General features: G+C 39.1%; 4 protein-coding genes and 2 long non-coding RNA genes across 8 annotated transcripts; all 6 read left to right on the top strand.

The window, feature by feature from the left end:
- The first annotated feature begins 944 nt into the window (after nt 1-944).
- On the top strand, nt 945-2,513 carry LOC134089605 (uncharacterized). The gene is made up of 4 exons (XR_009940084.1): nt 945-1,117; nt 1,658-1,751; nt 1,974-2,081; nt 2,207-2,513. It is a non-coding gene; the product is annotated as an uncharacterized LOC134089605 (long non-coding RNA).
- Nucleotides 2,514-6,344: 3,831 nt separating this feature from the next.
- On the top strand, nt 6,345-8,022 carry LOC134089020 (C-X-C motif chemokine 2-like). Its single transcript, XM_062543276.1, has 4 exons — nt 6,345-6,502; nt 6,700-6,823; nt 6,916-6,993; nt 7,570-8,022. Exons 1-4 carry the CDS (start codon nt 6,436-6,438, stop codon nt 7,637-7,639), a joined length of 339 nt encoding a protein of 112 aa, XP_062399260.1. The 5' UTR covers nt 6,345-6,435; the 3' UTR covers nt 7,640-8,022.
- Nucleotides 8,023-9,470: 1,448 nt separating this feature from the next.
- On the top strand, nt 9,471-10,422 carry LOC134089604 (C-X-C motif chemokine 11-1-like). Its single transcript, XM_062544066.1, has 4 exons — nt 9,471-9,578; nt 9,741-9,864; nt 9,960-10,049; nt 10,180-10,422. The coding sequence occupies exons 1-4, from the start codon at nt 9,524-9,526 to the stop codon at nt 10,190-10,192; spliced, it is 282 nt and encodes a 93-aa protein (XP_062400050.1). The 5' UTR covers nt 9,471-9,523; the 3' UTR covers nt 10,193-10,422.
- A 2,667-nt stretch (nt 10,423-13,089) lies between these two features.
- LOC134089019 (uncharacterized) lies at nt 13,090-14,917 on the top strand. Its single transcript, XR_009940014.1, has 3 exons — nt 13,090-13,168; nt 13,444-13,518; nt 14,863-14,917. It is a non-coding gene; the product is annotated as an uncharacterized LOC134089019 (long non-coding RNA).
- A 7-nt stretch (nt 14,918-14,924) lies between these two features.
- On the top strand, nt 14,925-23,516 carry LOC134089017 (C-X-C motif chemokine 11-6-like). Of its 3 annotated transcripts, none has more exons than XM_062543273.1 (4): nt 14,925-15,124; nt 22,720-22,843; nt 22,936-23,025; nt 23,207-23,516. In XM_062543273.1, exons 1-4 carry the CDS (start codon nt 15,070-15,072, stop codon nt 23,313-23,315), a joined length of 378 nt encoding a protein of 125 aa, XP_062399257.1. In that variant the 5' UTR covers nt 14,925-15,069; the 3' UTR covers nt 23,316-23,516. The 3 variants fall into 3 exon arrangements, with proteins under 3 accessions (XP_062399257.1, XP_062399256.1, XP_062399255.1); XM_062543272.1 differs by lacking the exons at nt 22,720-22,843; nt 22,936-23,025 and adding exons at nt 15,340-15,463; nt 15,560-15,649; XM_062543271.1 differs by lacking the exons at nt 22,720-22,843; nt 22,936-23,025; nt 23,207-23,516 and adding exons at nt 15,340-15,463; nt 15,560-15,649; nt 15,785-16,121 and having other exon boundaries at nt 14,936-15,124.
- Nucleotides 19,288-20,496, top strand: LOC134089018 (C-X-C motif chemokine 11-1-like). Its single transcript, XM_062543274.1, has 4 exons — nt 19,288-19,425; nt 19,718-19,841; nt 19,936-20,025; nt 20,160-20,496. Exons 1-4 carry the CDS (start codon nt 19,368-19,370, stop codon nt 20,170-20,172), a joined length of 285 nt encoding a protein of 94 aa, XP_062399258.1. The 5' UTR covers nt 19,288-19,367; the 3' UTR covers nt 20,173-20,496.
- Nucleotides 23,517-27,713: the final 4,197 nt, after the last annotated feature.

The raw sequence follows: 27,713 nt of genomic DNA, 5'->3' as shown, positions 1-27,713 counted from the left end.
AAGTATGGTGTTTAGGCCTACTTGTTAACATTATAAATTGTTCGGTTTTCTTTCTGGTTTTGACAGATCGACCACTTGATCGGTGATCATCATGCAAATATTGGAAACACTTCCTCCATCCTATCCTCCTTCTCGGTAATGGATTGCAATAATGCCATGTCTTACTATTTTTACTATAAGACTGTTCTCCTTTTGCCCACACCTTAGCAGACTATTGTTCTGTTGCAAGATGATCTTCCACACATAACAATCTCTCATGAGTCAACATTTTACTTTAATCCAAACCAACAAAACGCATTAGATTTGTATCAAAAGTTAGCCTGGCTAACGCCACCACACCTCAATGAGAAGTGGTCTGGAAACCATAGCTGGGAACTAAATGTTAGTTTGCTCTCTCTGTTCTGGGATTGGTCCCCTATAGTTGAGGCGAAAATAGACCTCTGAAGTTTGCCTACAAAAAAGTTGTTTTCCTGAACAGACTTTTGTCCTCTGCTGGATACTGTGATCTCCAGTAAGGCGGAACACTTTGATTTTTGCTTCCCCAGAGCTAACTTGCTAACTAACTTAATGGCAAGTTGCATCGCAAGTTAGCTCTGGGGAAGCAAAAATCAAAGTGTGCCGCCCTCACATACCACAAGATCCACTCGAAGACAAAGGACAAAAGTGTGTTCAGGAAAACGTCTATATTTCTGATTTTGTCGTCCCTGTGAGAATTCAGGTGTGATAATTCCAAATCCCCAATTCCCACAGGAAAAAACTCAAGATAACGGATCTCCGTACACTCTCAAAAATAGGGGTACTGTTGGGGTACATTTTCGTTCTTTCAAGTACAATTTTGACCCTGTACCTTGTATTGGTACTAATAGGTACCATTTCGGGTACATAAATAATGTACCTTTTCACCAAGGGACCATATTGTACCTATGACCTATGGGTACAAAAAGCCCATGGACTGTCACTCAGAAGTTGATAGGGGAGGAGATTCGGGAGCAACCGTTATTTTTTCGTCTCACTCAAAGTAATGGAGGAGCAGTTTTCAGCAGAGGAGCTTGGTGTGGGGAAACGTGCTGTGGTGCTGGCATAATCTTTATGGAACAGGAGGCAACGCTATTCAGAGGTAAGATGTAGTTGCAATTTATCGAAATTCAGTTTGTAAATGTTGAACACTGTTAACGGAATCAAATTGTTCGCTTAAAGGCTAACATATTAGCATTCGCTAGCTACGTAGCCCATGTCATGTTAGCTATATTCAGATATTTTGAAACGGTGTTCAAACGCCTTCAGTAATGCATGAGGTAAGGTATAGTTGCAATTTATCGAAATTCGGGTTTGTAAATATTGAATACTGTTAACTGAGTCAAATTGTTGGCATAATAGGCTGACATTAGCATTCGCTAGCAACGTAGCCTATGTTAGCTATGAATATTTTTCAACGGTGTTCAAACGCCTTCGGTAATGCATGACTATCATGATAGATGTTAAGGAAAGGTATTTTGTGTGTGTTTTATCACTGTTTCCCATTTTAATGTGAAGTTAGTGAATACTGTTGAGTCAAATTGGCTTAAAGGCTAACATTAGCACTCGCTAGTAACCTAACCTTATGAACCAACCTTATGAAACGTTCTGCTAGCTGCTAACGTTAATCCCTCTCACACAGATAACCACCAAGGCAGATTGTTGGCGTGTGGAAGTACCTCTACTCAGAGTGATAGAGAAAACTATGGCTCTGCTTTTACTGAAGGAATGGCTACGTAAGTAACACAACTTGGTCGTTTTTCTTAGTGTATTGATAGTATTTTTCTTATTGATGTTAAATACACATAGAAATGAAAATAATACAGACACTTTTTAGATTGTTTAGTTTGTCCAGGAGAAATTATTGCTTAGGGTCATCTTGTGCTGTTTCATTGTGTCATTTTTTTTTTAATTTATATTAATGTATTGCATATGCCATTTCTCTCTCAAACGCATAGCGGAGCGGGCAGCTTTATGAATATAAGGTGAAAAGGATGTATGGAAAAGTTTTGGGAGAGTCAGACAGTCCACGGAACTTGCAATGACTTAGCAATGATCTATGCCAGGTGAGTGGATTGACATACTGTAGTTGCATACATGTGTATTTTACACAATCTGTCTGAGGCTATTTATTTGTGTGATTAGAAAATATCTAATTCTGAGGTTTGTGTTTACATTTTGCTTCCAACAGACGTACAACCCCTGCTGTCATTGGTGATACCACTGCTTGAAAATATGTCAACGTCCTGTAGATCAAGTAAGGTTCCAGTCGAAGTCCTTCTGAAGAATTTGTTGGATTTCTGCCAGTTTTTGATATTGAACTTTAGTGCCTGTTGAGACTCTTGGCTTTTTAATGGCACGCCTCATTCTACCCAAATGGAAGGATTGGAGTGTGTTTATATTGTATATGTTTATAGGCTTGCTAATATTTGCTTAGGCTTTCACATTGTTTTCTGAGATACTACTCAATGATGTCATTGTGACTCGTTGTATCACACTTCAAGACGCGTATCTTTTACTCAATTAGTGTATGCACTGTGAATCCAAACATGAGAATTCTAAGATTATAGCAACTGCAAAGTTACTGCAAGGACAATGTTAGTTTTGTAAAAACCTTAAGTGACAAGCACAAGATGCGATAGTGCTGGGAGCTTTTCTCTTGTAACATTTTAATGCATTTGTAATGGTGACGGTAAGCAGATACTACATTTTCATCTCATATGTTAGTATTAACATGAACTTAAAAGCATGCAAGGTTTTTTTGTGTGAAGTGGTTAACTCAAATATTGGTATAATATAGATCAAGGTTATTAATGTTGATCCCCTATGGTGCAAGTTAATCATTTTTTTCCCTTTGCATATAAACACAATGTGGAAGCAAAATATTGGAGATCAAACTGTTTTATATTTACACTTACATAAAGAGTTACAACATGTTTTACGTTAATATGCATATTGATTAATGTAAGATACTTTGATGTTTTGATATGAATGTGTTAACTTTTATGTACCTGTATTCATGTGGAGTATTGTGTGTAATATCACAAAGTGATTTTTCTCTCAGAATAAACATTTTAATTTACTTATTGGTTGTGTGAATACATTTCAATTATACCACCTTAAATTTTCACTGGGGTTGTACCCTTAAAGTACAGATTAGTACCTTTTAAGGCTGCTACTGTATGCTGTAATGATATACACAGGTACATTTCGGTCATTGCAGGTACACAAGTGTACCTTGATGGGTACAAATGGCTAGGGTACCAAACGGTACCTGCATTAGGGGTACATTATTGTAGCCTACTTCAAAAGGGTACTGCCCCAGCGACAAGCATTTGTACCGTTTTAGGTACACACTGGTACTTCCATTGGCAAAGATGGTAGTTTGTAGATGAACTTCAGAGATCTATTAGGGCCATGGTTTCCAGACTACCTTAGCAGTGTGAATGAAATTGCGCAAAGCAGGCAGCATGGGTATACCCTGTCTAATCAAAAGTATCAAAACAGAAAAAATAACAAATGTATTGAAATTATATTTGAATTACAATTACAGCCTCACTTTTTCAGTTAGCAATTCAATCTCTAGCACTAAGAAGCTAAAGAAAGAAGATCTTAAGCAAAGCAAACAAAGTCATTGTAAGGATGTTGCTGCTATAGGTGACTTACAGATATGTGAGCCTTTATTAGATTTGATTAATTTCAACTTTATTGTCATTGTGCAGAATACAAGTAGGCCTACAAAACCAATGAAAATGCAGTTTGCATCTAACCAGAAGTGCAAAAAAGCAGAAAGTGCAAAGTGGTAGACATGACAGAAATATAATACAGTGTAGTTAGTAGGTTTTTGGTTTACAAAAGGTGGTTTACAGTCATTTAAATTAGATATAAATATGTGCAGCGCATTAGCAGTTACCTTATGAGAGCAGAATAAATATGATTATGTAACATCACACAGCATACAGATGTGCAATGTGGTAGTAGTAACATTATAATAAAAATGTAGATATATGCCGTGTATTAACAGAATATATTACAAGAAGAACAGAACAGTATGTACACTGCAGTAACTATAATAATAAAGCTGAGTCTAAATGATCTGACTGACCATTTTTATCTACACGTTAGAATGAACGGAGCGAGGGCAGCAATCACTATTATTTTGTAGTGTGTTAAAGCATGCACTAGATGGCACAACAGGACTGAAGTTCAAGTTTGTCAGGAGAGAGAAGAGTGGAATTCAGAACATGTGGAATTACCAGTAATCAGATGGAAAAACAAAGACCTGCAATCACAAGGCATGCCATCTCATCCCATGTCACACATACTGTAAATCACTGTTAAGGGAGAAATAATTCAAGATACTCTGAATCCTGCCACCATTCAAAAGCGAGGCTTTGATCACACTTTTAAAAGTGTATCTTCCAGGAATGTGGATGTTTGTTAATGGACGCAGCAGGTACTGTACATCCGTACGCACAGTGCATATCAGGCAACTCAACAACGAGAGAGAATTTCTCCTGTGTGTATTCAAGTTGGCACACCATAACTTTCCAACTCTGCACTGTATCCCATTAACTGCATGACATTAGGCTATTTACAAATATGTAAAGTGAGATAATCACGTTATCAAATTTTAATGAATGAAATCTATTTACACATAGGCACACACACCTTTTGTTTGAGCAGGAGAGAGAATAACAGTGCACGCACTCAGCAATTACAGAAGTTGTGGGCTAGACTTATTGCTTCTTTTTACTATCTGGTTGCTGGTTATCAGACACAATGCCAAGCTAATTCACTAACTCAAGACTTCAAGGCCATCATGGAAATTAAATGTTTTTGTAAACAACGAAAGGGGTAAAGGATGGGTGTGCATAGCATTCATTCCTGCATGCATGCCTGAATGGATGTACAGACCTTTGCACTTCAGGCAAAAACAGGCAAATAGATGCTTTGCTTGAAAACTATTTGGACTACAGCAGTTACAGTGTTTTTCAACCTTTCTTTTTTGACTTTGTTAGATAAATGTTTAACTAATAGTTTCCCATATCATCTCCCCAGTTTTTATCATGACAGAATACTGTCAACCAACAAAGTCACATCCTGAGCTAAACGGTGGAAGTGATCCCCAAGTGGATTCATGACTCTAACTGGCATGTCACGATTGGCCTTCGCTGTGAAACGCTTATATCTTCTTAAATGTGCACTGATTGAGAGGAATTCACTAGATGTGGTGACTGTTTTGTGATGGCCTGACTTGGAATGGTGTCAGTAGTCAGTTCAGACAGGGCTTTCTTCTGCTGACACTGGCTGTCGAGGGCCGTGCTTGTCCTCAATCCGATAGGCTTTTCATTTTCGGGCCTTTTCATTTTCGGGCATTTGGATATTGTTTTGCTGGTCTGATCCCATTGAGGGCTCTTGCCAGAAGAGAGCAGCTCTTTTGTAGAGTGATATTGTATTGGCCACCTGACTATATCTTGCTTTTAGTGCCGTTTGTTTGTTTGACATTACGGAGATAATGAGATGGAGCAGGGTGTGATATGCCTCGTGCTGTGAGTTGGGTCTGTTAGAGGGACCCTGTGGTTGGACTCATATGGGCTACTGACATGGTAAATGAAGCATGTGAGTTTGATCATTTCCGGTGTCCTATGTTATCACTGTTGAACTGGCAAAATCTAATATCATGCCATGCACTCTGACGTTCAACTAAATCTCATAGATCAGCATCACACATACAATTTCAGGTTTTATTTTGCCCCAAAATATGTTCTCAACTGCGAGTTATTGCAACAGTAGGCTAATACAGATCAAATTATGGGTGATATTTGGCAATGGGCACACAGACAGTGAAAGCCATGTGGAAGTAAGTATCTGCCCTCGTTTTCTTGTAGTCAGTCTGTTTCTGAGAAATGGGAAATGGCCCTTCAGAGGGATATGTGTTTACCGGATGAGAGAAGCTATTTTAAGATATCATTGTGTTGGCCATCTTGCCTATTGTTTTGACTATCTTGCTTTTAGTGCAGTTTGTTAGTTTGCTTCATGACATAACGTTTAGATAAGAACTGGAGCAGTGCTATGTGTTGTTATTTGGTAGGGACCTACTGTTGCGACCTGTTGTGGGCTGAGGTTCGGTCCGTAACACTGACATTCACAGCCAAATGAAAGTTCAACTTTGTGCAAATAGGGGTGAGCTGCATCTCTGTTGGGTCGATCTCTTGGGTCAACATGTCATTCACACTGTCTGGAAAATTCCAAAAAGCAATGCCACTCCTCTGACGTGCACAGCCCGACCTCCTAATCTTTTCGAAAGTGAAACTGAACTGCTCCCAAGCAGAGTATAAAGCTTCACGTGCAAAAGGTCTGAGCTCATTTGACTCCAGGCGGTTTAGAGGATAAAGAATTGCATTCCTCAGCTCCAAGATGAAAATCCTAACTGTAACATTAGTTTGTTGTATACTTTTTGCAGTTAGTGTTACATCGAGCAAAGGTAAGTAAATGTGCATTACTGTATCAAATCAGCTGCATGATAGTATGCTAGTTCTACCGCTGTTTTGTATGTTGAATATAGGAGTCAGTTTAAAACAAAATTATGATTTGAAGTTCATATTAAATGACAGTTACAGTAGTCTGCGTTACCTTCCTTGCATTTGTTTGTTACTGTAGTAAATGAGTGTTTGGTTTCAGGGCACATTGGAGGAAGTCTAGAGAGATGTACATGCCATGGACAGAGGCAAAGAGTCAAGCGACAACTGATCGCAAAAGTCCAACTTCTGCCACCAAGTGTGTCCTGTTCAAAGTTTGAAATTTTGTAAGTATGATACTGGTTTGAGCCTCTCTGTCTTGTTGTTCTGTATGTTGTGTTTGAGCGCACAGTTAATCACAGGTTTTTATATGTGTTAGGGTTACTTTGAAAAACAATAAGAAGGCCTGTGTGGACCCAAAAGGAAAACAGGGAAAACGTATCATCAAACTTCAAAGGTTAGTAGTTACAGACACATGCTTTGGTGTATGTGGGGTGGGGTGGAGGGGGTGTTTATGCGTGCGTGTGTGTGTGTGTGTGTGTGTGTGTGTGTGTGTGTGTGTGTGTGTGTGTGTGTGTGCGTGTGCGTGGATATGTGTGTGTGTGTGTGTGTGCGTGTGTGTGTGTGTATCTGCATACATGTGTGTGTGTGTGTGTGTGTGTGTGTGTGTGTGTGTATGGGCCTGTGGGTGTGGTGGGTGGGTAGTGGAAATGATGGTAGAGGTGGGGGAGGTAAGTAGTGTAATAAGGGAAATATGACATGAGATATACTGTATGGGTGAAGCTTAACCGATCTATTCAGAGGTCTTATTTTGGCAGTCTTTTTCTCATTATCTTCCCCTGATGCATTTTAGAAATGTATCTTTACATTTTCAGCAATATGATGGTACTAAGAGCACAGTACTGACACTGTCCAAGCACTCTAATCTAATAATGAATTTTACGGTGCAAGTATACCCAGACTACATTTTTAAAATGTCCCTGAAATAACTGCTTACTGTATTTAATCGCCTTTGTTTTTTTTCTCTCCTCAGTGATATGAATCAAGGCAAAAGACAAAACCGCAAACCTAAAAACAGACGAAACCGGCAGGAGCCAAGCTGATAGGCCTACATGGACGAGGCAGGCCTGAAACTGTGGCTGCTGTGTGTTGACATCGTGCTACAAGGGTGCACTCCTGTAAATATGCACAAAAGAGAGGTCTTTGTCCAACCTGTCAGTAGTGAGGCTCTGAACATAGGCGTTGTCTGTATGTACTGGCACAGGTCCAGTATAGCTGCTCTAACTGCACCCTCACCTGAATATGTGGCTTTGCCAACCTGTAGTGGTAACACTGTGATTGCTTATGGCATTTTGTGGTTACTGTTCGGTCATGATTTGTTTTCACAATGTTCATAGATGTCTGTAATGAAGTTCTACTACCTCTTTTTTAATCTGTGAGTATAGGTTTTGTATGTATATATAAATAAAAAATATTTAATATTGAACTTAATGTCTTTGTTCTTTTTCTATCACTGTAACAGTATCACACAGTTACCTGGGGGTTATCAGAACAAACACACACACACACACACACACACACACACACAACACACTATTATGCAACATAATACAGGATACAATATTTCACAGGCCCCACCACCAGACTGGACTCTCTGAAAGGAGGGTATGGCGGACACAGTTTTCTGTGAATATCTCGACAACCGCAGGGCCTAGGAGGACCACATTTTATGTATGTTGGTCTCAAGGGGCCATAACAAACCATCCCATAACCACTCATTTGATGGCGCCACCTAGTTGAAAAAAAATGAAAAAGCAAAAGTGAGGTGTTGTAATCGCAGGTATCTCTGGCTGACATGGTCAAACCTGCACAAAATTTGGAGTGTAGCATCATTATGACACCCTCTGAATGCATGCCTAATGGAATTCCATTCCTGGGGGGCCATATCAGAGAGGGTTAAAGCGAAGCTTTGGCCATATCAGCTACACACAATCATGCAGAAACATACACACACACACACATGGACGCACACATATACAGCAGACACACGCGCGCATGCACACACACACACACACACACACACACACACACAGGCACACACACTCACATGCATGCACACACACGGGCACGCACACACTCAGGTACGCACATGTGCACGTGCACAGACAGACAACACACACACGCCCTCGCGCACCCACAAACGCACACACACACACATAAAAAACAGACAGACGGGCAGGCACACATACACACACACAAATAAACACACACAGAGGCATACATATATACACAATTTAACACACACTCTGTCTGCACACACTCATTTGCATACGCAAAAGTAGGAGACGGAGTATAGATGAAGAAGCGTGATTTATTTTTGTGGACAGAATGTGCTGGAGTGTGCGGCGGTCCTATTTTGTACCGCTCTGCAGTACATCTAGTTTTGATATCAGTCACTTGTTGTTACTGTTGATCTGGCACAGTCTAATGTCATGCCATGCTCTCTGACTTTCAACTCAGCATCACACACACAATTTGAGGTTTTGTTCATGATCCCCCCCCAAAATGTTCTCAAATGTGATTTATTGTCATCAAATGTATCCGTGGGTGATATTTGGCAATGGACACTTAACCTTTGGTGGCCACACAGACAGTGAAAGCTATGGGAAAGCTGTCTGCCCTCCATTTCTCATAGTCAGTCTGTTTCCAAGAAATGGGAACCTGCCCTAGAGGGATGTGTGCTGAAGTGTTGGCTCACAGCCCAGAGTGTGATTTAGTGGTTGATGTGGCAGTTGCACACGTGTGTGTGTGTGTGTGTGTGTGTGTGTGTGTGTGTGTGTGTGTGTGTATTAGAGAGAGAGAGAGAGAGGGACTGATGAGGCAAGAGTCAAAAAAGGGAAAGCCCCATATGACAGTACAAATACTTGAGCCTTTCACCATTCATTCACTCAACTCAACTCAGCTCATTCACACTGAACACAGTCACCATGAAGTCTGTGGCTCTTGTCATTGTGACATTTCTACTCTTGGCAAATGTGAAAGGTAAGGTATTTGTCCTACTTACTGAGCATGTAATTTCTGAGCATGTAATTTCAGATCAGACTTGAGTTTTTACTTATTATTCAAAGTCCACAAGAGCACAATATTTTGAAATGTCAGAAAATTAGTACATTCTTGACATTGTTCTTTTCTTTTTTTTTACAGCGTTTCGCGAGCCACGAGGAAGGTGCCAGTGTCTAAATGGACTGGTGGATTACATTCCTCGACACAACATTGCTAAATTAGAAATACTCCCAGCTAGTTCCTCGTGTACAAACTTGGAGATTGTGTAAGCATCACAAAAAGCATAAATAAGCGACTTTCTTGTTTATTTGATGAGTGCTCACAACTAACTATTCATGTCCATTTTGTCTCCTCGCTTAGTGTTACTCTGAAGGCTAACAGAGGGAAGAAATGTCTAAATCCAGAAGCAGAGTACGCTTCAAAAATCATCCAGAGGACAATAAAGAAGAGGTAAGCTTCTAGCCTGGGACTTTACCTTTTTGTAGCCCCACAGAAAAAGAGTCAAATGCTGTAGATCAGAGTGAATTCTGTGTTGTTGCATTCTGCTGACAGAAGTGGTGTGTGTTTGATTCTGTTGCAGGCATGTCCACTAAATGAGGATGAGCTGCTGACTTCTCTGATATTCTGTTTCAGTTTATACACTGACCAGCAGGATGTTTTTTTATTTTATTTTATTTTAAATGTAACTATGTAAATACTGAACTATGTACAGACTGAATATATAAATTGTAAATATGTAAATATGTTCTTTTGCACCTTCTACATGGTGTATGCCATTTTTAGTCTTGTTTTGTCTTTCTAAAATAAAGAAGCTTTGAATGTGTTTTCGTTATCTTACATCTATCTTTTCCACGTTACATTATCTTATCAGTAACTGAGAACAGTACCTGAAGTAACTGTACTGGGCACAGAAGAATGTGCACATACAAATCATACGGAATGTTGGCAGAGAAGGAGGATGATACACAGTGTATCAAAATCCCCCAGAAAAATAGAAAGGGGGGCGATGCGAAGACGACGGTCGCGCCGTTGTTCCATTTGCAATGTGTGTTGCCCCATTCACTTTAATAGATTTTATTCAATTTTGCCGGTCACCTGCCATAATAAATCACTGCTGTGTCGCCTTTAAGGCATCAAAGCACTGAATATAATTACAGAAACAGTAACACATAAGACAACAGGTAGCTCTGATGAAGATGAGGTTTTGGCGTTAAAAAATACTTTTATTTGTTTTATTCATTACATGGATCCTGTTAAATCCAGACTGATTAAATAACTTGGCCTTTTCTAAAGATGTCAGCCCCTATATATGACTGGAAAGATAGAGTAAAGTTGGTCAGTTTCTTGTGGATCTGAAAGCAAAATAAGTGAAAGAGGGAGTTGTCTCACATAAGATAAGACATAAGATAAATCCTACTATTTATGATCTTCTAATGATTTGCATTGCTATGCAATTTTATATTGCGTTCACTGTATCCTGTCCTTGTCATCTGCTCTGTCTCATTTCAAACAGTTAACCCCTTTTCTTTAGCACTTCTTTCATGTCTATGGATTTGCTTGGCAAGCATCCATATTCTCTTGGGAACAAGCACATGTCTTTTGTTGAGTCACTCTGTAAAGGCGTGACAACCTACACACACTCACACACACACACACACACACACACACACACACACACACACACACACACACACAAACACACACACACACACACACACACACACACACACACACACACACACACACACACACACACACACACACACACACACACACACACACACACACACACACCCTGTAGTTACACAGGAAAACCACACTTTCAGGTTTGTTGACCAGGTTTGTTAGTTGAAATGCAAATGTGTCTTTTATGGCACACTAACCTGCTTCTAGTTGCACACTATTTCATCTTTGAGTCATATGATGCCTTGGAATATTCACCTTGGAAAAAAAAAGAGGTATACAAACAAAATCTGTTTTGGTTCCTAAAATCTCAGCTGCAATGAAGGACAGTTAAAAGGACACATACTTGAGGAAGTGTAAAGTGTGATCACGTGTTGTGGCAGTCCCTTTAGAGCCACTTCACTTTCCCCTGGAACGTCATGTGTTGTGTCTGCACTCTGAATAGGCAGGCTCCTGCAAAGCCATGCAGGCTAGAATAAAAGGGTTTGCCGAATGAATCAGTGTATTTTCCTATGGGTACACTACAAACATGTTGATGAATCCATTTCCTAAACAAGTTGCTTCAAGTACTAAAATATCATGTCATAGATGAAGTTGATTTGAATAAGACAATATTTTACATGATCAAAGGTTGGATGGTATGTGTGCACCACCAAGGTTACAAATAGCAACCATCAAAATAAGAACAAACAAATACCGTTTTGTGGGATTTTATTTATGGTGCTTCTCTGTCCCACTACACAACTTACTGTATTGTTCACAATTTATTTGAATCATGCATAAAACTCTACTACTAATACTATAATGACCTGCAGCCGTTTCCTCCCAGCGATCACATTTCCCAGAAAGGCGAACGGCTCCAAAAGTGAAAGTAACTCGTCAAGCTGAAAAATGCAGGATTAAAGAAGAGGGAAACACCGAAACAGAGCACAACCTCACCAGGGGTCAACCACTACCATAACCACCATCATACATAGAAATTGGTCTCTGTCTAGAAGTTTGGGGGGCAATCAGTGGAAAGAGCCGCCAGTTGACTCTGGATACTACAAAACAAGGTGAGACTCTGGCCAAGGTAAATGGCCAAGGACCCAAGGCCATGGCACCTTTGATGTAATGCAAAACACTCCTATAAAGTTTTCCCTAGAAAGAGCTAAAAGTGCTTTGTGTTCTATGTGCACTCTGAATAGGCTCCCACAAGGCCAGACTAGATTAGGATAAGGGTCTGCCGAATGAATTTTCCTATGGGTACACTACAAACCTGTTGATGAATCCATTTCCTAAACAAGTTGCCTTAAGTACTAAAATATCATGTCACCACTATGATGACATACCAACATGCAACATTTACTGTAAGAACAAACAAACACCATTTTGTGGGATTTTATTTATGGTGCCTCTCTACTGCTAATAATACTGTACAATGACCTGCAGCCGTTTCCTCCCAGCGATCGCATTTCCCAGAAAGGCGAAAGGCGACAAAAGTGGAAGTAACTAATCAAACTGAAAAATGCAGGATTAAAGAAGAGGGAAACACCGTACACTACAGACCAGAAACAGAGCACAACCTCACTGGCAGCGGTCAACCACTACCATAACCACCATCATAATTGGGAATTATTATACAGATGTGTGTGTTATGAGCAAATCCCCTATGGCTGTTGTAAGTATGCTAACATTCTTGAGACAAAATAATTTCAGTTATGTCCAATCAGAGTTTATTCTTTATTTGAAACTAAACTGAAACTAAACTGTTTTTTTTTTGCTCTATTTTTTTTTCTCTGTATATCTGGAAACTCAAGGTGCTGTTTTTTTCTTACTGTGCTTTGAAGAACACTCCTGTTCTCTTGTGCACCTTTGGGTCAACTGATAGATCAAGACGTCAACAGGTCAGGATGCAGTAGGCTACCCAAGGAGCACATAAAACTCTGATGGACATGTCAATCTGCACAACATGGAATCTGTTGAAATGTAAACGTATATTTAATGAATATAGGTGAATGTGAGAACATGTGGGACAGGGGCAGAGTGGTTGCTGATTCACATTGATGAAGAATGACTACCAGTGACATTTTTATTCTGTATTCTCAAAGGAGATGAATAGGTCCTGAAATTCAAGGTCAATTTCTACTTGAATTCATTAATATGTTATGCTTTCTTCTAGTCTTTGGTTTGGCTTGAACTGTGACAAACATGTCAGAGAAGCCTTGGAGCTGTAGGAGAGAACAGGACAAAGAGGGTGAGTTTTGAATTCTGCCATTTTTGGGATGGATTGTAGGCTGTTTATGACAACATAGGTTTCTGTGACGGGCCTGTCATTGACTGTTGGTCCTCCGAATGTCCCCCCCACCCACCTTAGCCGCCCTTGCAAATTTAGGCTGTTTATGACAATACAAGTTTCTGTGAAGGGCCTGTCATTGATTGTTGGTCCTCCAAATGGCGTTCAGCTCCACTCCAGTATTGTGTGTCACGTTGTAATGAGGACAGGGTCAGGGTAAACCCCCCATCCACCTACTCCTCCCTTGTAAATTTGAAAAAAAAAAAAAAAGTCAAACTCTGAGTTGAAACATCACATAATTGTGTGGGTTGCTCACACAAGAACAGCACTGTCGTTCCACAAAGCCAATCTTTTCCAATGCTTTTTCTTTTTTTTTTTAAATAAATAAGGGATTTGTTTGAAAGGAGTAGATGGCACCAGAAGCCCAAAATGACTGCAGTGAGGGTCAGCTGCATGAGTGCTGTACAATCCAATGCAGAGTCCTATGCAATGTAGTCCAATACAAAGAGCTGGTTAAAAAGTTACTCCATACTGTTAACAGGCATCCACCTTATCAAATAAATGTGTATAACAACAGATATTGAAATAGTCTCTGACAATACAGCATTGGATTTGTCAGAAGCCTGAGCAAGGTTTTGTGAAACACCTCAAAAGTAAACACTGTTGCTTATAAGTTAGTCAGTGTATTTGTTTTCACGATTCATATGACCAGATTCTCAAGGATGTGGTCAGGATTTGAATCTTGGTAGAAGGGAGTTTCTTATTCCGTTTTTATTTTCACATCTGCCCTCTGATAAGAAACACGGCCAGTGATCTAAAATCCCACCAGTTCCTGTAAACGGATAGATTCTGAGGCTGGAATGAATTGAGAATAATGCAACATATAGATGGCAAGACAGATAAATTGATAGACAGTCAGATAGATAGATCAGAAAATAAACCCTTACTCCAGACATTATCAGACATAGTACATTATATCTGCCATGGGTCAGATTTAAGTTGGAGCAACAACTGGTTACCGGTGTGTGTCTTTGCATTGCCTCTATAGAGGCACTAATGATCTGCCCCAGGAAAGTTTTAGTGAGGGACTGCATCGGTGTAGATTACATTTTAAAGTAATTATAAATCTACTTTTGTAATGCTTTACAAATGAAAGACAAAGCATTGGTAATAGTTTACATTTGCTTAATAAATGCTTAATTGTATAGTTATTACAAAGTATATCAGAATGCCTCAAGTGTGCATTGTTTGTGTTTGTGTACTCTAAATTACTCTTCACTGGTGTGCCCCGGTTTACACTCACAGATAGCTTTTCACAGAAATGTCCTCGATTCGAGATGTGAAACTGAGGTGCTTCACACACGTAGCAGAAGACGTAAGAAAAAGAAGAAGAAAGCACAGCGTCTGAGGATATAAATAGCGTGGAGTGATTGTCTTTTGTGTGCATTCTGATAGCATCTCCATCAGGACCAGGACCAGTAGCAGAGCTGAAGAGAACATCTAGTCGGCACCATGAATTTCACAGCGTTTGCTTTTCTCGCATGTCTGCTCTGTGTAGGCGTAACAGGTGAGGCACATGGGTTTCTTTTAGTCTGCTTGGTTTGGTGAATGTACCTGTAAGGTTTCTAAGAGAACGTTAAACTGCTGTTACAATAACACATCTGCTAAATATTCATGAGTTATAGACTCTTCCTTTACACTTGTATACTCTTCTCAAGTGGCATAAGCCTTTGCTATAATTAGTAATACTTTGCCATAATCTCTCAATCACTCATCTTTCAGGTCAACGGGAGTCTAAGGGCCGGTGTCGGTGCCAGGGTAAAGGAGTGAGATATGTTCCCCAACAAAAGATCCAGACGTTGACCATGTACACACCTGACCAGTCATGTGCATACATAGAGATCATGTAAGGACTGAACATTTTCTGATATCAGTTGATCTGTCAGACATATTGGTCATAGTGAGGATGATTACTGACCTGTGTCTGTGTTTGCTTCTGCAGTGTCACTCTGAAGGGCAATGGTGGGAAAAAGTGCATCGATCCAGAGTCTGATATCGCCAAGAAGTTCATGGAAAAAGCTCTGGCAAAAATGTTAGTCAATAATGTGAAACAAAAAATAATCATAACAAGATATATCAATGAAATTAAAAAACACATCAGAAGTTTTCACTGCTATACAAATAGCTTGAATTGAAATTTAAATGTGTTGTTTACTCTTTTTCACAGGAGAGCAAAAAAAGCAGATCCTACTGTCATTCCAGAGTTGACTACCATACAACTGCCCAACAACACTGCATCAGCGTTAGTCAACGTTACTTCAAAGAAAACACTTTTCTAACCACAAAAAGAGGACAGCATTTCATCTCATGCATATATTCAAGGTGTTAATACCAGCAGAAACTAGTCAGTTCAGGACATGGATTTGTTTCATCTGTTATTCAATTTCCTTCCAATTTAAATCTTTATCACAAGTCACATCATTTGGTACTTGCAAAAGAGCATGTATCACATACTGTGTAAATATGTGAAATAAATAAACAAAATGTTTTGTTGCATTTTCTATTTTCAAAAAAGGGTTTCCATTGTCATTCGTCCTTTTTTTTTAATAATAATACTGCTATTATAATTTATGATTCAAGGACTCAAAAAGCTTTATTATCTAATATGTACATTGAACATTTGAAAATGAGATGAATTTTTATTTTTTTTGATTGAAGGCAGAGTGTGTGTCGTGTCAGTTATGAGTTTTGCTATATGTATTACATTGAGAATGGAGGATTTGTTGTATAAAACTTTTTAGCCGGAACTACTACTATTGGCCAATTACCGTACTGTATATACCTGAATATAAGGCTAGGTTTTGTCCTAAAAATAGGCTGAAAAACGGGGGGGTCGTCTTATCGCCATATAGTCTAGACAAAATCACGGGAGAAAGGGAGAAAGCGGGGGAAACAGTAGAGGGTGCTAATACAATAGGCTTATTATTAGTGTTATGAATCAACTTGATGGTGCTGAAAGCTGCCAAAGAATGTGGAGTCATGGAATATAATGTTCGGAGGTGGCGAGCACCAAAATAATGACTAAAAAATGCCCACTCATGGATAAATTGATCCAAATATTTATTGAATGGTGTTCAAATGCCCCCCCCCCCCCCCCCCCCCCCCCCCAAAAAAAAAAGTCTGGAAAATGGGGGGTTGTCTTATATACAGGGTCGTCTTATATTCGGGTTTATACGGTACTTTTTTTGATAAGACAAAAAATAATAAGAATAACAAGAAGATCACAATAATGACACAGTGTAATAAAAATCAAAGACCAACGCACGCACCTAAAACATGATAAAATGATGCACGAGTGATATGAATCACCAATCTTTAGTGATTTTGCTAGCTAATAATTCCTGGTGTGACTGTAAATTTGACTCTGAGTGTGACTGATGTGTGACAACCCTCTGCAGGGCTTTTCAGCTCCTCTAAATCAGAAAGTGCCCCACCTAAACAAGGGGAAGAATGATTCTAAACAGATTTTTATAGTATAGTATAGTATAGTATAGTGATAGATAGATAGATAGATAGATAGATAGATAGATAGATAGATAGATACTGTAGATAGATAGATAGATAGATAGATAGATAGATAGATAGATAGATACTTTATATATATACTCTTTTGATCCTGGGAGGGAAATTCAGTCTAATCCCAATCTGTGAATTAGTGAACACACACAGCACACAGTGAACACACAGTGAGGTGAAGCGCGCACCTGGAGCAGTGAGGGGTTAGGTGCCTTGATCAAGGGCACTTGAGCCATGGATGTGGACATGGGAGAGCAGCGCTCAACCACTCCCCCCGCCCACATATTTGGGCTTCACAGGAAGATAGTGCTGATTGTTGGCATAATTTGTCAAAATGGATAATAGATGGGCATCTGGGAAGTGTAACAGCGAGAAGGTGTGTAGCCTATGGACTCAGGCGAAGGGGTAGAGAGCGGCCGTATAATGGAGGCATTGGTGTACAAGCAGAAGAATTTCTATTGTATACAAAAGACACAATGCCAGAGACCAAGAGCGATTCAAGCACAGCAAATTGGGATAATATATATAATATAATATATAATTAATAGTATATAGGGTCATTCCATGTGAAATCACCCCATTTCAGCTACATTTGGAAAGTGACCCTCTTCAAAAAAGGTGTTTGTAGACTAAATTTTACCATGTCATTCTGTATGTGAGGATCATCTGTCCAAAATTTGGTTGCAGCTTGTGTGGCCGATATATGTGCCATTTTTTGTTTGTATAACATTGGCACTGCATACACTCAAGCCATTTATGACACCCACCAAATGAGAGCCGTCAGATGAGTGGTGAGTGCCTGCGTGCGTGTGGACGTGTGGGTGTGTGTGGGTGGAGGTGGAGTTGGAGGTGGAGGTGGGTGGGTCATGGATAATGGTTGTGGAAATGGACTCAGGATGGTGGGATTTACAAAAGTGAAAGCAAAACAAGTCTCTGTTCAATCCATTATTGGAAGTCGGCATATTTGGAGAAGGAGGTGTTGTGTATATCCTTAACACTGCTGTACTGAGCTTGGTTGTTGTCAGCAGAACCACATGACTGAATCTGCCTGAGCAATTATTGCACCTGTCAAATTTGTATCCTTATCTGATATTTATTCTTGATTGTTGATACAAATAAAGAAGTAAACTGTGTGTGTATGTGTGTGTGTGTGTGTGTGTGTGTGTGTATGTGTGTGTGTGTGTGTGTGTGTGTGTGTGTGTGTGTCTGTGTGTCTGTGCACGGTGCTTTTGTGATTAGGCAATATTGCACAGTTCTATTGAAGGAAAAGTGTTGACCTGGTTAAAAGGAGAGATCTCCTTTTTCACAAATCAATTCAGTCTAACACCACAACTTCTCTCTGTGTTCACATATCTTTCACTTCCCATTCAGCAGGAATTATTAGTAGGATCTGAAACTGTTCCTGAGTTCCCGAGCAGTGTCCTCCAGTTTCAGTTTCACTGATCGTCCAGTAGGCTGCTTCCTGGAAATGGCAATGATTCTCCAGAAATGAACCAGTCGTACTGTATGTTGCAACTCACTCATTTCATTTAAATAATTAAACTAATTAGTCATTGTTGAATATAATAATAATGCAGTTGTTTTTGATCACATATGACATTATATCATTTTGGATTATTGTAAATAATGCATTGGGATAGTGAAAAAGGTTTTAGTCTGCTTCCCTCTTCTGTGTTTGATTTATTATCACGGACTACAAGTGATTACTATACTAACAACCTATGTGCAATAGTTCTGTTGTTTCAAAAATACAGTGAATGATACCTTCCTGTAGCACTTTCTAAAAGAACTCTCTAAATCCCTACCATGTTTCTCAAACATTAACAGCCCTTAAGGCCGTTGGTGCTGTGAGCCCCACCTGGTGGTCAGGTAACTTTAACACATTTCTATTTCATTACCACTCTTCATTTGATTTCTGAAACAATCTGTTGCACTTTCATCTTCATTCATGGAAAACGTGTGAACGTGAAAACTTAGAAACCCACAAATACACAACACATAGCCTACCACAACAAACTGAGTGACAACCATCAAGAAAAAAGACTGAAGAAAAATAAGGATGTGAAATTTGAAGTCTGTCATCCTGAGGGAGGAGACATATGTGATACAATGTTAAGGGGAAACCCCTGATTTGACAGAATAAATACAGGCACGCTTGCCACGGTTTGACAGATTCACTGCCTCCCTCTGATACAACAGCTGAGAAAGCAGACAGACCATCACCCATCTCAACAATGAAGTCAGCAGCTCTCCTCGCACTTCTGGCCGTCCTGCTCTTCGTAGATGTGAGAGGTAAGGGCTCCAGTCATCTGCTCAACAAGGTGCTACAGCGGCCTTCACAATTATACATCAAATATTTTCTCAGAATATATTGTTTTTTCTTCATTGTTTTCATTGTGAAATTAGAATAGGTCAGCAAAAGATTTGTATTGTCTTCAGTCAACTTTACCAGAGGTGTCAATATGTGGAGGGAAATGTAATTTGTGATAATAGTGATCATTGTGTAACAGAGGATAGTGATGATGATACAGCATTGCTGTCTCAACTGAGCATCCTGTAACATAGTGGTCATGTTTATCTCCAGGGCAACGGGATTCTGCGGGAAGATGCAAGTGCCTGGGTGCAGGAGTGAATGCCGTCCGTCCAAACCGCATTGAGAGGCTTGAGGTTCTTCCTGCTTCTGCCTCATGCCCCAACATGGAAATCATGTAAGCATGTCACAGTGTCATGTGCTATAACTCGATTCTGTATGGAGTTTAGTGGTGGTCTGTATCTGATGTTTACATCTATCTGTGTCCTCAGTGTCACTCTGAAGGAGAACGGAGGACAAAAGTGCCTGAATCCAGAGAGCGCTTTTGCCAGAAATTTTGTCAAAAGAGCCATCAAAAAGAGGTAAAATACTTTTCTTCATTGCAAGTTTGACTTTATGACTCCAATCAATCAAATTCAAAAGAAAAATGACATTTAAGATGTTGTATTGTTTATAATATAATATATAATTAAAATTTGTTTTGCATTTCTTACAGGAGTGCACAGTAAATTCCACTGGATCTCTCTCTGATTCTAGAGGCAGCTAATATTGAAAATGCACTTTCTTTCTAAGAGCCTAACATGGAAACTATAAGCTAATTGTTTCATAACATGGGTGTTCTCTCAGAGCAGCCATACTTTTATATGTATTTGCTTGTTATATTTGGGATGTGTGTTCCTGTTCCTATCTGGTGTCTGTTTGGTGAAATGTTGTTTACATTTGTTCAAATGTGATGTTTATAAAGATATCTACACTGAAAGTTGAAATACTGATATACTGATATGTCATGATTTCTATTATGTTGTGAATATGAAGAAGGAAATAAAATGTTGCAAAAAATATTCATAACGTGTCTGTCATACTGACAGGGTGGTATACTCAAGGCTTTAGCTTATCATGCTGTAAGTGACTTGGCTTTTAAATCTCCACTAATGTGGAAATATCTGCTATAATGAAATTCAGAAAACCATAAGACTCAAAAACCAAGGAGAGACAAGCAGAATGCATCATAGAGTATAGAGAAAAGACAGACAGTGAGAAAGATCAACACAAACATATCATATCATATATATCATATCATGTGTCCAAATAAGACTATATTGGACTGTGGGGTGATCGAACTTCTATATGTGTTTGTAGTAATAAGAATGAGATATAAAGTCATTACCACTGAATGCTTTTTCTTTTGTAGTTGTTCAAAATCTTGTCGCGTGCTGGAATCTTTATATAGAGAAAACAGCAAAAGCTGGCTTTTTAGCATCCCATATTTCAGAAATATCAACCACGGGAAGATTAATTGACCATTCTTTTGTGAGATTAATCTGAATGATATTCCATCCCGTAACAATCAATGAACAAACACGTGGCACACGTCAGTAATGCCTGTGTAATTGTGCAGTCTAATCACACATAAAGGCAACACTTAATTCCACTACCATTTTTTCTGAATTAAATTAAGAGATGTAGCTTTTCTTCTGCAAAGAAAAGGCTTATCTCTCTAATTTTGCTCCACATTTGTAAAAAATCTGTATTAATGTTAGTCTTCTTTGCCAAGGTCCACCTCATAGTTGTGACATGAAAAGCTAGTGATATAAAACCTGATTATTGCACAGATGTGTTTACCATCTCTACACCTCTTGACAATAGCATTGACAATGCACATCCATACATAAGAATCAATTACAGCTTGTATGGAAGTCTATATGGTCAATGCTATTATCAAGAGGTGAAAAATAAAACATTATAAAAAAATTATGATTCTGGACTTATGCTATAACAGCATAAGCATAACACATTCTGAGTGTACTCATAACTATAGTTATATAGACTTATGTCATACATTACGAGGTTTTATCAATACTATATAATCATATACCAATGTGTTTATAAGGCTGTGTGAATACTGTAAAAGAAGCGTTGACTTGATGGCCTCTATAAGAGTGCCATGACATTGTCATGACACATGAACCCTAACCCTAACCTCTAACCCTAAACCCTAACACTAATCCTGACAGTAGCCCTAATCTTAACCTTAACTGTATCCCTAACCCTAACCCTAACTTGTCATATCGAAAACTAAATGACACTTAATGAAAGAAGCATTGTCATTAACATTTATGGCTTGTTTATAATGTCTATGACACGTTCATGACAGTGGCATGTCACTCTTATGTTACGCAACCAAATTAGCTTCATAGTGAATTGTGATATTTCAAGCTTCATGATATCGTGATATTTCAAAGGCTTCATCCTAATGCTTTATGTTAAATATGATTACTATAACACTATACTATAATGTGTTTATAATGCTTTATGGGCACTGTGTTCATAGAGAGTGTCAGCAATATTCCTGCTTTGCATCAGTATGTCAATCCCAAGTCTATTCTCTCAGCAATATTTGCTTTTCCTGAACTATTCCCATGGCACCTAATTTATATTCCTGCCTTTGATTTTTTTTGTTATATTTTGTGACATGAAAAGCAGAATGCTGACCACATCACACATCAATGAGAAACCTTTAATAAAGAATACCCTCCTTACCCTGCGTTTGTAAGTCCTCTAAATGACTTTTCACTTGTGTGCCCTTGTTTCCACTCATGAGTGGCTTTTCTCAGAAACGTCTTGGATTGGAGATGTGAAACTGAGGTACTTCACACGCGGCCAGAACACATACAGTGACGTAGCAGAAGACGTAAGAAAAAGAAGAAGAAAGCACAGCGTCTGAGGATATAAATATAGCGTAGAGTGATTGTCTTTTGTGCACACTCTGATAGCATCTCCACCAGGACCAGGACCAGTAGCAGAGCTGAAGAGATTTCACAGCGTTTGCTTTTCTCGCATGTCTGCTCTGTGTTGGCGTAACAGGTGAGGCACATGGGTTTCTTTTAGTCTGCTTGGTTTGGTGAATGTACCTGTAAGGGTGTATGAGAATATTTAAACTGCAGTTACAAAAATAGATCTAAATATTCATGAATTGTATACTCTTATTTTATACTTGTATTCTTTTCTCAAGCATTCGCCTTTGCCATAATTTCTCTCCATCACTCATCTTTCAGGTCAACGGGAGTCTAAGGGCCGGTGTCGGTGCCAGGGTAAAGGAGTGAGATTTGTTCCCCAACAAAAGATCCAGACGTTGGTCATATACACACCTGACCACTCATGTTCAAACACAGAGATCATGTAAGTACTGAAAAAGTTTTCAGTTGATTGGTCAGCCACAGTGGCCACACTGAGGACGAGTAATGACCTGTGTCATGTGTTTGCTTCTGCAGTGTCACTCTGAAGGGCAATGGTGGGAAAAAGTGCATCGATCTAGAGTCTGATATCGCCAAGAAGTTCATGGAAAAAGCTCTGGCAAAAATGTAAGGCAATAGTGTTTTAAATGTATCTTTAACTTTACAATGAACATAAGTAAATTGATAGATAAATAAATAAACAAATCAACAAAATAAATGATTAATAATTATAATTATAATTAATTAATACATTATTTATAAAATACATTGGAATTATCAACAGCTAATCAAATGTGTTTTTTCACAGGACAGCAAAAAAGGCGAATCCTACTGTCATTCCAGAGTTGACTACCACACAACTGCTCAACGTTACATCAACATTTGTCAACGTTACATCAAACAACACACTCTTCTAACCAGAAAAAGAGGAGAGCGTTTCAACCCACGTCAAAGGTGTAAATACCAGTATAAACAAGTCAATTCAGGACATTGATTATTTCATCTGCTGTCCAGGTTCCTTGTAATTTAAATCTTTACCACAAATCACATAATTCAGTAATTGCAAAAGAAGATGCACAGAGAATGTCATCACAATATAATGCACCGTATCATACTGTATAAATATGTAAAATAAAGATTGCTTTGTTTTTTTTTAAAAAACTAAAGTTTCCATCATCATTTAATATATATATTTATATATATATAGAATAATACTACTATTATTACTACAACAACAACAACTACTACTACTACTACTAGTACTACTACTTTGGGGGGGATTCATTATCACAATGGATAATAATTAGAGAGCGGCTGGATAATGGAAGCATTAGTTCACCACTAGTAGAAGCGTTTTGTATTTCATACAGTCTGCATTGAACCAGGAGCTGGAGGATGAGGGGTGTCTGGTTCTTTCCCACCATCTTGTTCAGTCTCACCTGAAGTGTGCCTGCCCTTAAAAGAACAGGCACACACTATTTAGGCTGCGAGCTAGATAGGCCTACCGTGCACCCCCCCCACCTCCCAACAAAACCATACTTTTTTGAAAGGTCTGGGTGTGTAGAATATGAATCTGAATGTTAACATTGAAAATTTTGGGATGCACTACCTGTTTTAGCCCTATGAATAGGGAAACCCTAAAAACCGATTATAAGCGATTCTAACACATCAAGATGGTCCTATCAATCAGAACAGCTTTTAAGTGACCTATTACACATTCAAACTTCATATATGAAGACTTAGGTCAAATGTCTACCATGCTGCTTTTTGGTAGGTGTCTTAAATGAACACAGGCAAAGCCTTATATTGATATAATGAGCCCATTTCATGTATAGGCCACAAAGTAGATTCGACTACCATACACCGCCTACCCCCTTTTCTAACAAAATCATGCTTTTGTGAAAGGTTTGGATGTGTACAATATGAATATGCATGTTAACATTGAACATTTTGGGTTGCACTACCTGTTTTAGCCCTATGAATAGGGAAACCCTAAAAACCGATTATAAGCGATTCTAACACATCAAGATGGTCCTAGTCAATCAGAACAGCTTTTAAGTGACCTATTACACACTCAAACTTCACATATGAAGACTTAGGTCAAATATCTATCATGCTGCTTATTGGTAGGTGTCTTAAATTAACATCGGCAAAGCCATATATTGATATAATGAGCCCATTTCATGTATAGGCCACAAAGTAGATACGACTACCATATACCCCCTATCCCGTTTTCTAACAAAATAATGCTTTTGTGAAAGGTTTGGATGTGTACAATATGAATATGAATGTTAACATTGAACATTTTGGGTTGCACTACCTGTTTTAGCCCTATGAATAGGGAAACCCTAAAAACCGATTATAAGCGATTCTAACACATCAAGATGGTCCTAGTCAATCAGAACAGCTTTTAAATGACCTATTACACACTCAAACTTCACATATGAAGACTTAGGTCAAATATCTATCATGCAGCTTATTGGTAGGTGTCTTAAATTAACATAGGCAAAGCCTTATATTGATATAATGAGCCCATTTCATGTATAGGCCACAAAGTAGATATACGACTACCATACACCCCCTATCCCCTTTTCTAACAAAATCATGCTTTTGTGAAATGTTTGGATGTGTAAAATATGAATATGAATGTTAACATTACACATTTTGGGTTGCACTACCTGTTTTAGCCCTATGAATAGGGAAACCCTAAAAAACGATTATAAGCGATTCTAACATATCAAGATGGTCCTAGTCAATCAGAACAGCTTTTAGATGACCTGTTACAGACTCAAAGTTCACATATGAAGACTTAGGTCAAATATCTACCATGCTGCATATTGGTAGGTGTCTAAAATTAACATAGCTAAGGCCTTATATTAATATAGGGAGCTAATTTCATGTATAGGCCACAATCTACTGTAGATACGCCTACCATACACCCTCAATCCCTCTGCTTTGGGGTTGGGGGTGTATGGTAGGCACAAATGCACAATAACTTAATACAAGAGAACTATAAAGCATTCTCATTTCTCTCTCTCTCACACACACACCCCCACACACACACAAATTAACTACAGCATGTACACAGACACTGTAACTACACTGAACAAACTTATAAAAGTAACACTTTTGTTTTTTGCCCCCATTTATAATGAGCTGAACTCAAGACTTTAGACTTTATACACAAAAGGCCTATTTCACCCAAATATTGTTCATAAATATGTGCTAGTGAGCACTTCTTTTTTGCCAATATAATCCATCCACCTCATAGGTGTGGCCTATTAAGATGTCAGGTGTGCCTTAGGCTGGCAGGCTCACAATAAAAGATCACTCTAAAATGTGTAGATTCATAACACAGCACAATGCCACAGATGTTGCAAGCTTCAAGGAAGCCTACAGTTGGCTGCTTCCTCTGACTGCAGGAATGCTCATTTCTCTACCATAAGCCGTCTCCAAAGGCATTTCAGAGAATTTGGTAGTACTGTATCCAACCAGCCTCACAACAACAGTAGACCATGTGTAACCACACCAGCCCAGGACCTCTACATCTAGCATCTTCACCTCCAAGATCATCCGAGACCCACCACCCGAACAGCTGCTGCAACAATCGGTTCTGCACAAATTATCAGAAGCCGTGTCAGGGAAGCTCATCTGCATGCTCGTCGTCCTTATTGGGGTCTCAACCTGACTGCAGTTTGTCATCGTAACTGACTGGAATGGGCAAATGCTCACATTCGAAGGGGTCTGGCACTTTGGAGATGTGTTCTCTACACAGATGAATCCCGGTTTTCACTGTACAGGACTGATGGCAGACAGCATGTATGGCTTTATGGGATGGGCAGACGTGTGTTATGGATAACGAACATAGGTGCATTTTATTGATGCCATCGATCCATAGCATCTCATCCACCACCATCACCTCATGTTGCAGCATGAATGATGATGCACAGCCCCATGTTGCAAGGATCTGTACACAATTCCTGGAAGCTGAAAACATCCCAGTTCTTGCATGGCCAGTATACTCACCAATCATGTCACCCCCATTGAGCATGTTTGGGATGCTCTGGGTCGGCATATACGACAGAATGCTCCAGGTCCTGCCAATATCCAGCAACTTTGCAAGAGGAGTTGAAGAGGAGTGGACCAACATTCCACAGGCCACAATCAACAACCTGATCAACTCTATGCGAAGGAATTATTGACATGCCTAGAACATCGGTGTCAAAAGGCAAAATCACTGTATGTGAAGACAATACAGTGAAACTGCATATTTTAGAGTGGCCTTTCATTGTAGCCAGGCTTAGGCAATCAACATCTTGATATGCCACACCTGTGAGGTGGATGGATTATATTGGTAAAGAAGAAGTGCTCACTAACACAGAGTTGTGAACAATATTTGAGAGAAATGTTGTGAAAGTGGTGTGTTTATAATTTTGTTCAGTTAGTTATTGTGTGACTGTATGCATGCTGTATTGCACATTTTTGTGTGAGCATGCTGTATAGTTATTTTCCATGCTGTATATGATAGTTCTTGTATAGTCATTGTGTGTGTATGTGCATTCTGGGTAGGAAATGGGCTCATGAAATCAGCATAAGGGGCTGTATTACAACACTTCATGGTCACTTATTTAAAGTTTATTTAAATTTAATAGGCTGTCCTGTCCACATTGGGAGTGTTTTCGTTATCAAATGGATAACGAATGGCACAACAAGGCATTCCTATGTTTCTTAATCAGTAATGGGTGTGTTTCGGGCAAAACATCCTTTAAACTAATGCGAGTGTCATCGGTCATTCCCTTTAAGAGCAAGCAGCGCAACTTAACAAACAGCGCCCGTATCATTGTTGATAATGCACTCTTAAAATAATAACCACTCGCCACTGATTTCTGACAAGGTTTCTCTTGGTCGGTAGTGCAATGCGTTTTAGTTAATGTAAGATAATGATTCTTAGATAATGTGCCAGACCCGTTCTTAAGTCATTAGTTCCCACACCCCTTGGCACATTGCTCAATAAAAGAGAAGCGCATGGCGAAAAACTCTACGATAGGAATAAGCTTTGCGTTGTTATTATTACACGCTTTCTGCCAGGTTTTGCATCATGAAAATAGGGCCCAAGGCCTTAACTATATTAAATGTAGTCACTTACCAAGAAGCAGTATAGGGTGTTCTTTCACCTAAGTCATCGTATGTGAAATTTGAGTGTGTAATGGATCATCTAAAAGCTGTTCTGATTGACTAGGACAACCTCTGTTAAAATTGCTTAAAATAGTTTTTTTCCCCTATTCAGAGGGCGAAAACAAATAGTGCAACCCAAA

Source organism: Sardina pilchardus, chromosome 8 (assembly GCF_963854185.1).
Source record: "Sardina pilchardus chromosome 8, fSarPil1.1, whole genome shotgun sequence".
Classification (NCBI taxonomy): Eukaryota; Metazoa; Chordata; class Actinopteri; order Clupeiformes; family Clupeidae; genus Sardina; species Sardina pilchardus.
Note: the sequence above shows the minus strand (reverse complement) of the source record. Positions and strands in the feature narration are given on the sequence as shown.

Bases quoted from the DNA above. Each gene is read 5' to 3' on its own strand.
- LOC134089020 (XM_062543276.1), top strand. From the start codon at position 6,436: ATGAAAATCCTAACTGTAACATTAGTTTGTTGTATACTTTTTGCAGTT. The intron at 6,503-6,699 runs GTAAGTAAATGT...GTTTGGTTTCAG, and splicing joins TAGTGTTACATCGAGCAAAG to GGCACATTGGAGGAAGTCTA. The intron at 6,994-7,569 runs GTTAGTAGTTAC...TTCTCTCCTCAG, and splicing joins CGTATCATCAAACTTCAAAG to TGATATGAATCAAGGCAAAA.
- LOC134089604 (XM_062544066.1), top strand. From the start codon at position 9,524: ATGAAGTCTGTGGCTCTTGTCATTGTGACATTTCTACTCTTGGCAAAT. The intron at 9,579-9,740 runs GTAAGGTATTTG...TTTTTTTTACAG, and splicing joins ACTCTTGGCAAATGTGAAAG to CGTTTCGCGAGCCACGAGGA. The intron at 9,865-9,959 runs GTAAGCATCACA...CTCCTCGCTTAG, and splicing joins TGTACAAACTTGGAGATTGT to TGTTACTCTGAAGGCTAACA.
- LOC134089017 (XM_062543271.1), top strand. From the start codon at position 15,070: ATGAATTTCACAGCGTTTGCTTTTCTCGCATGTCTGCTCTGTGTAGGC. The intron at 15,125-15,339 runs GTGAGGCACATG...CTCATCTTTCAG, and splicing joins GCTCTGTGTAGGCGTAACAG to GTCAACGGGAGTCTAAGGGC. The intron at 15,650-15,784 runs GTTAGTCAATAA...TCTTTTTCACAG, and splicing joins GAAAAAGCTCTGGCAAAAAT to GAGAGCAAAAAAAGCAGATC.
- LOC134089018 (XM_062543274.1), top strand. From the start codon at position 19,368: ATGAAGTCAGCAGCTCTCCTCGCACTTCTGGCCGTCCTGCTCTTCGTA. The intron at 19,426-19,717 runs GTAAGGGCTCCA...GTTTATCTCCAG, and splicing joins GCTCTTCGTAGATGTGAGAG to GGCAACGGGATTCTGCGGGA. The intron at 19,842-19,935 runs GTAAGCATGTCA...CTGTGTCCTCAG, and splicing joins TGCCCCAACATGGAAATCAT to TGTCACTCTGAAGGAGAACG.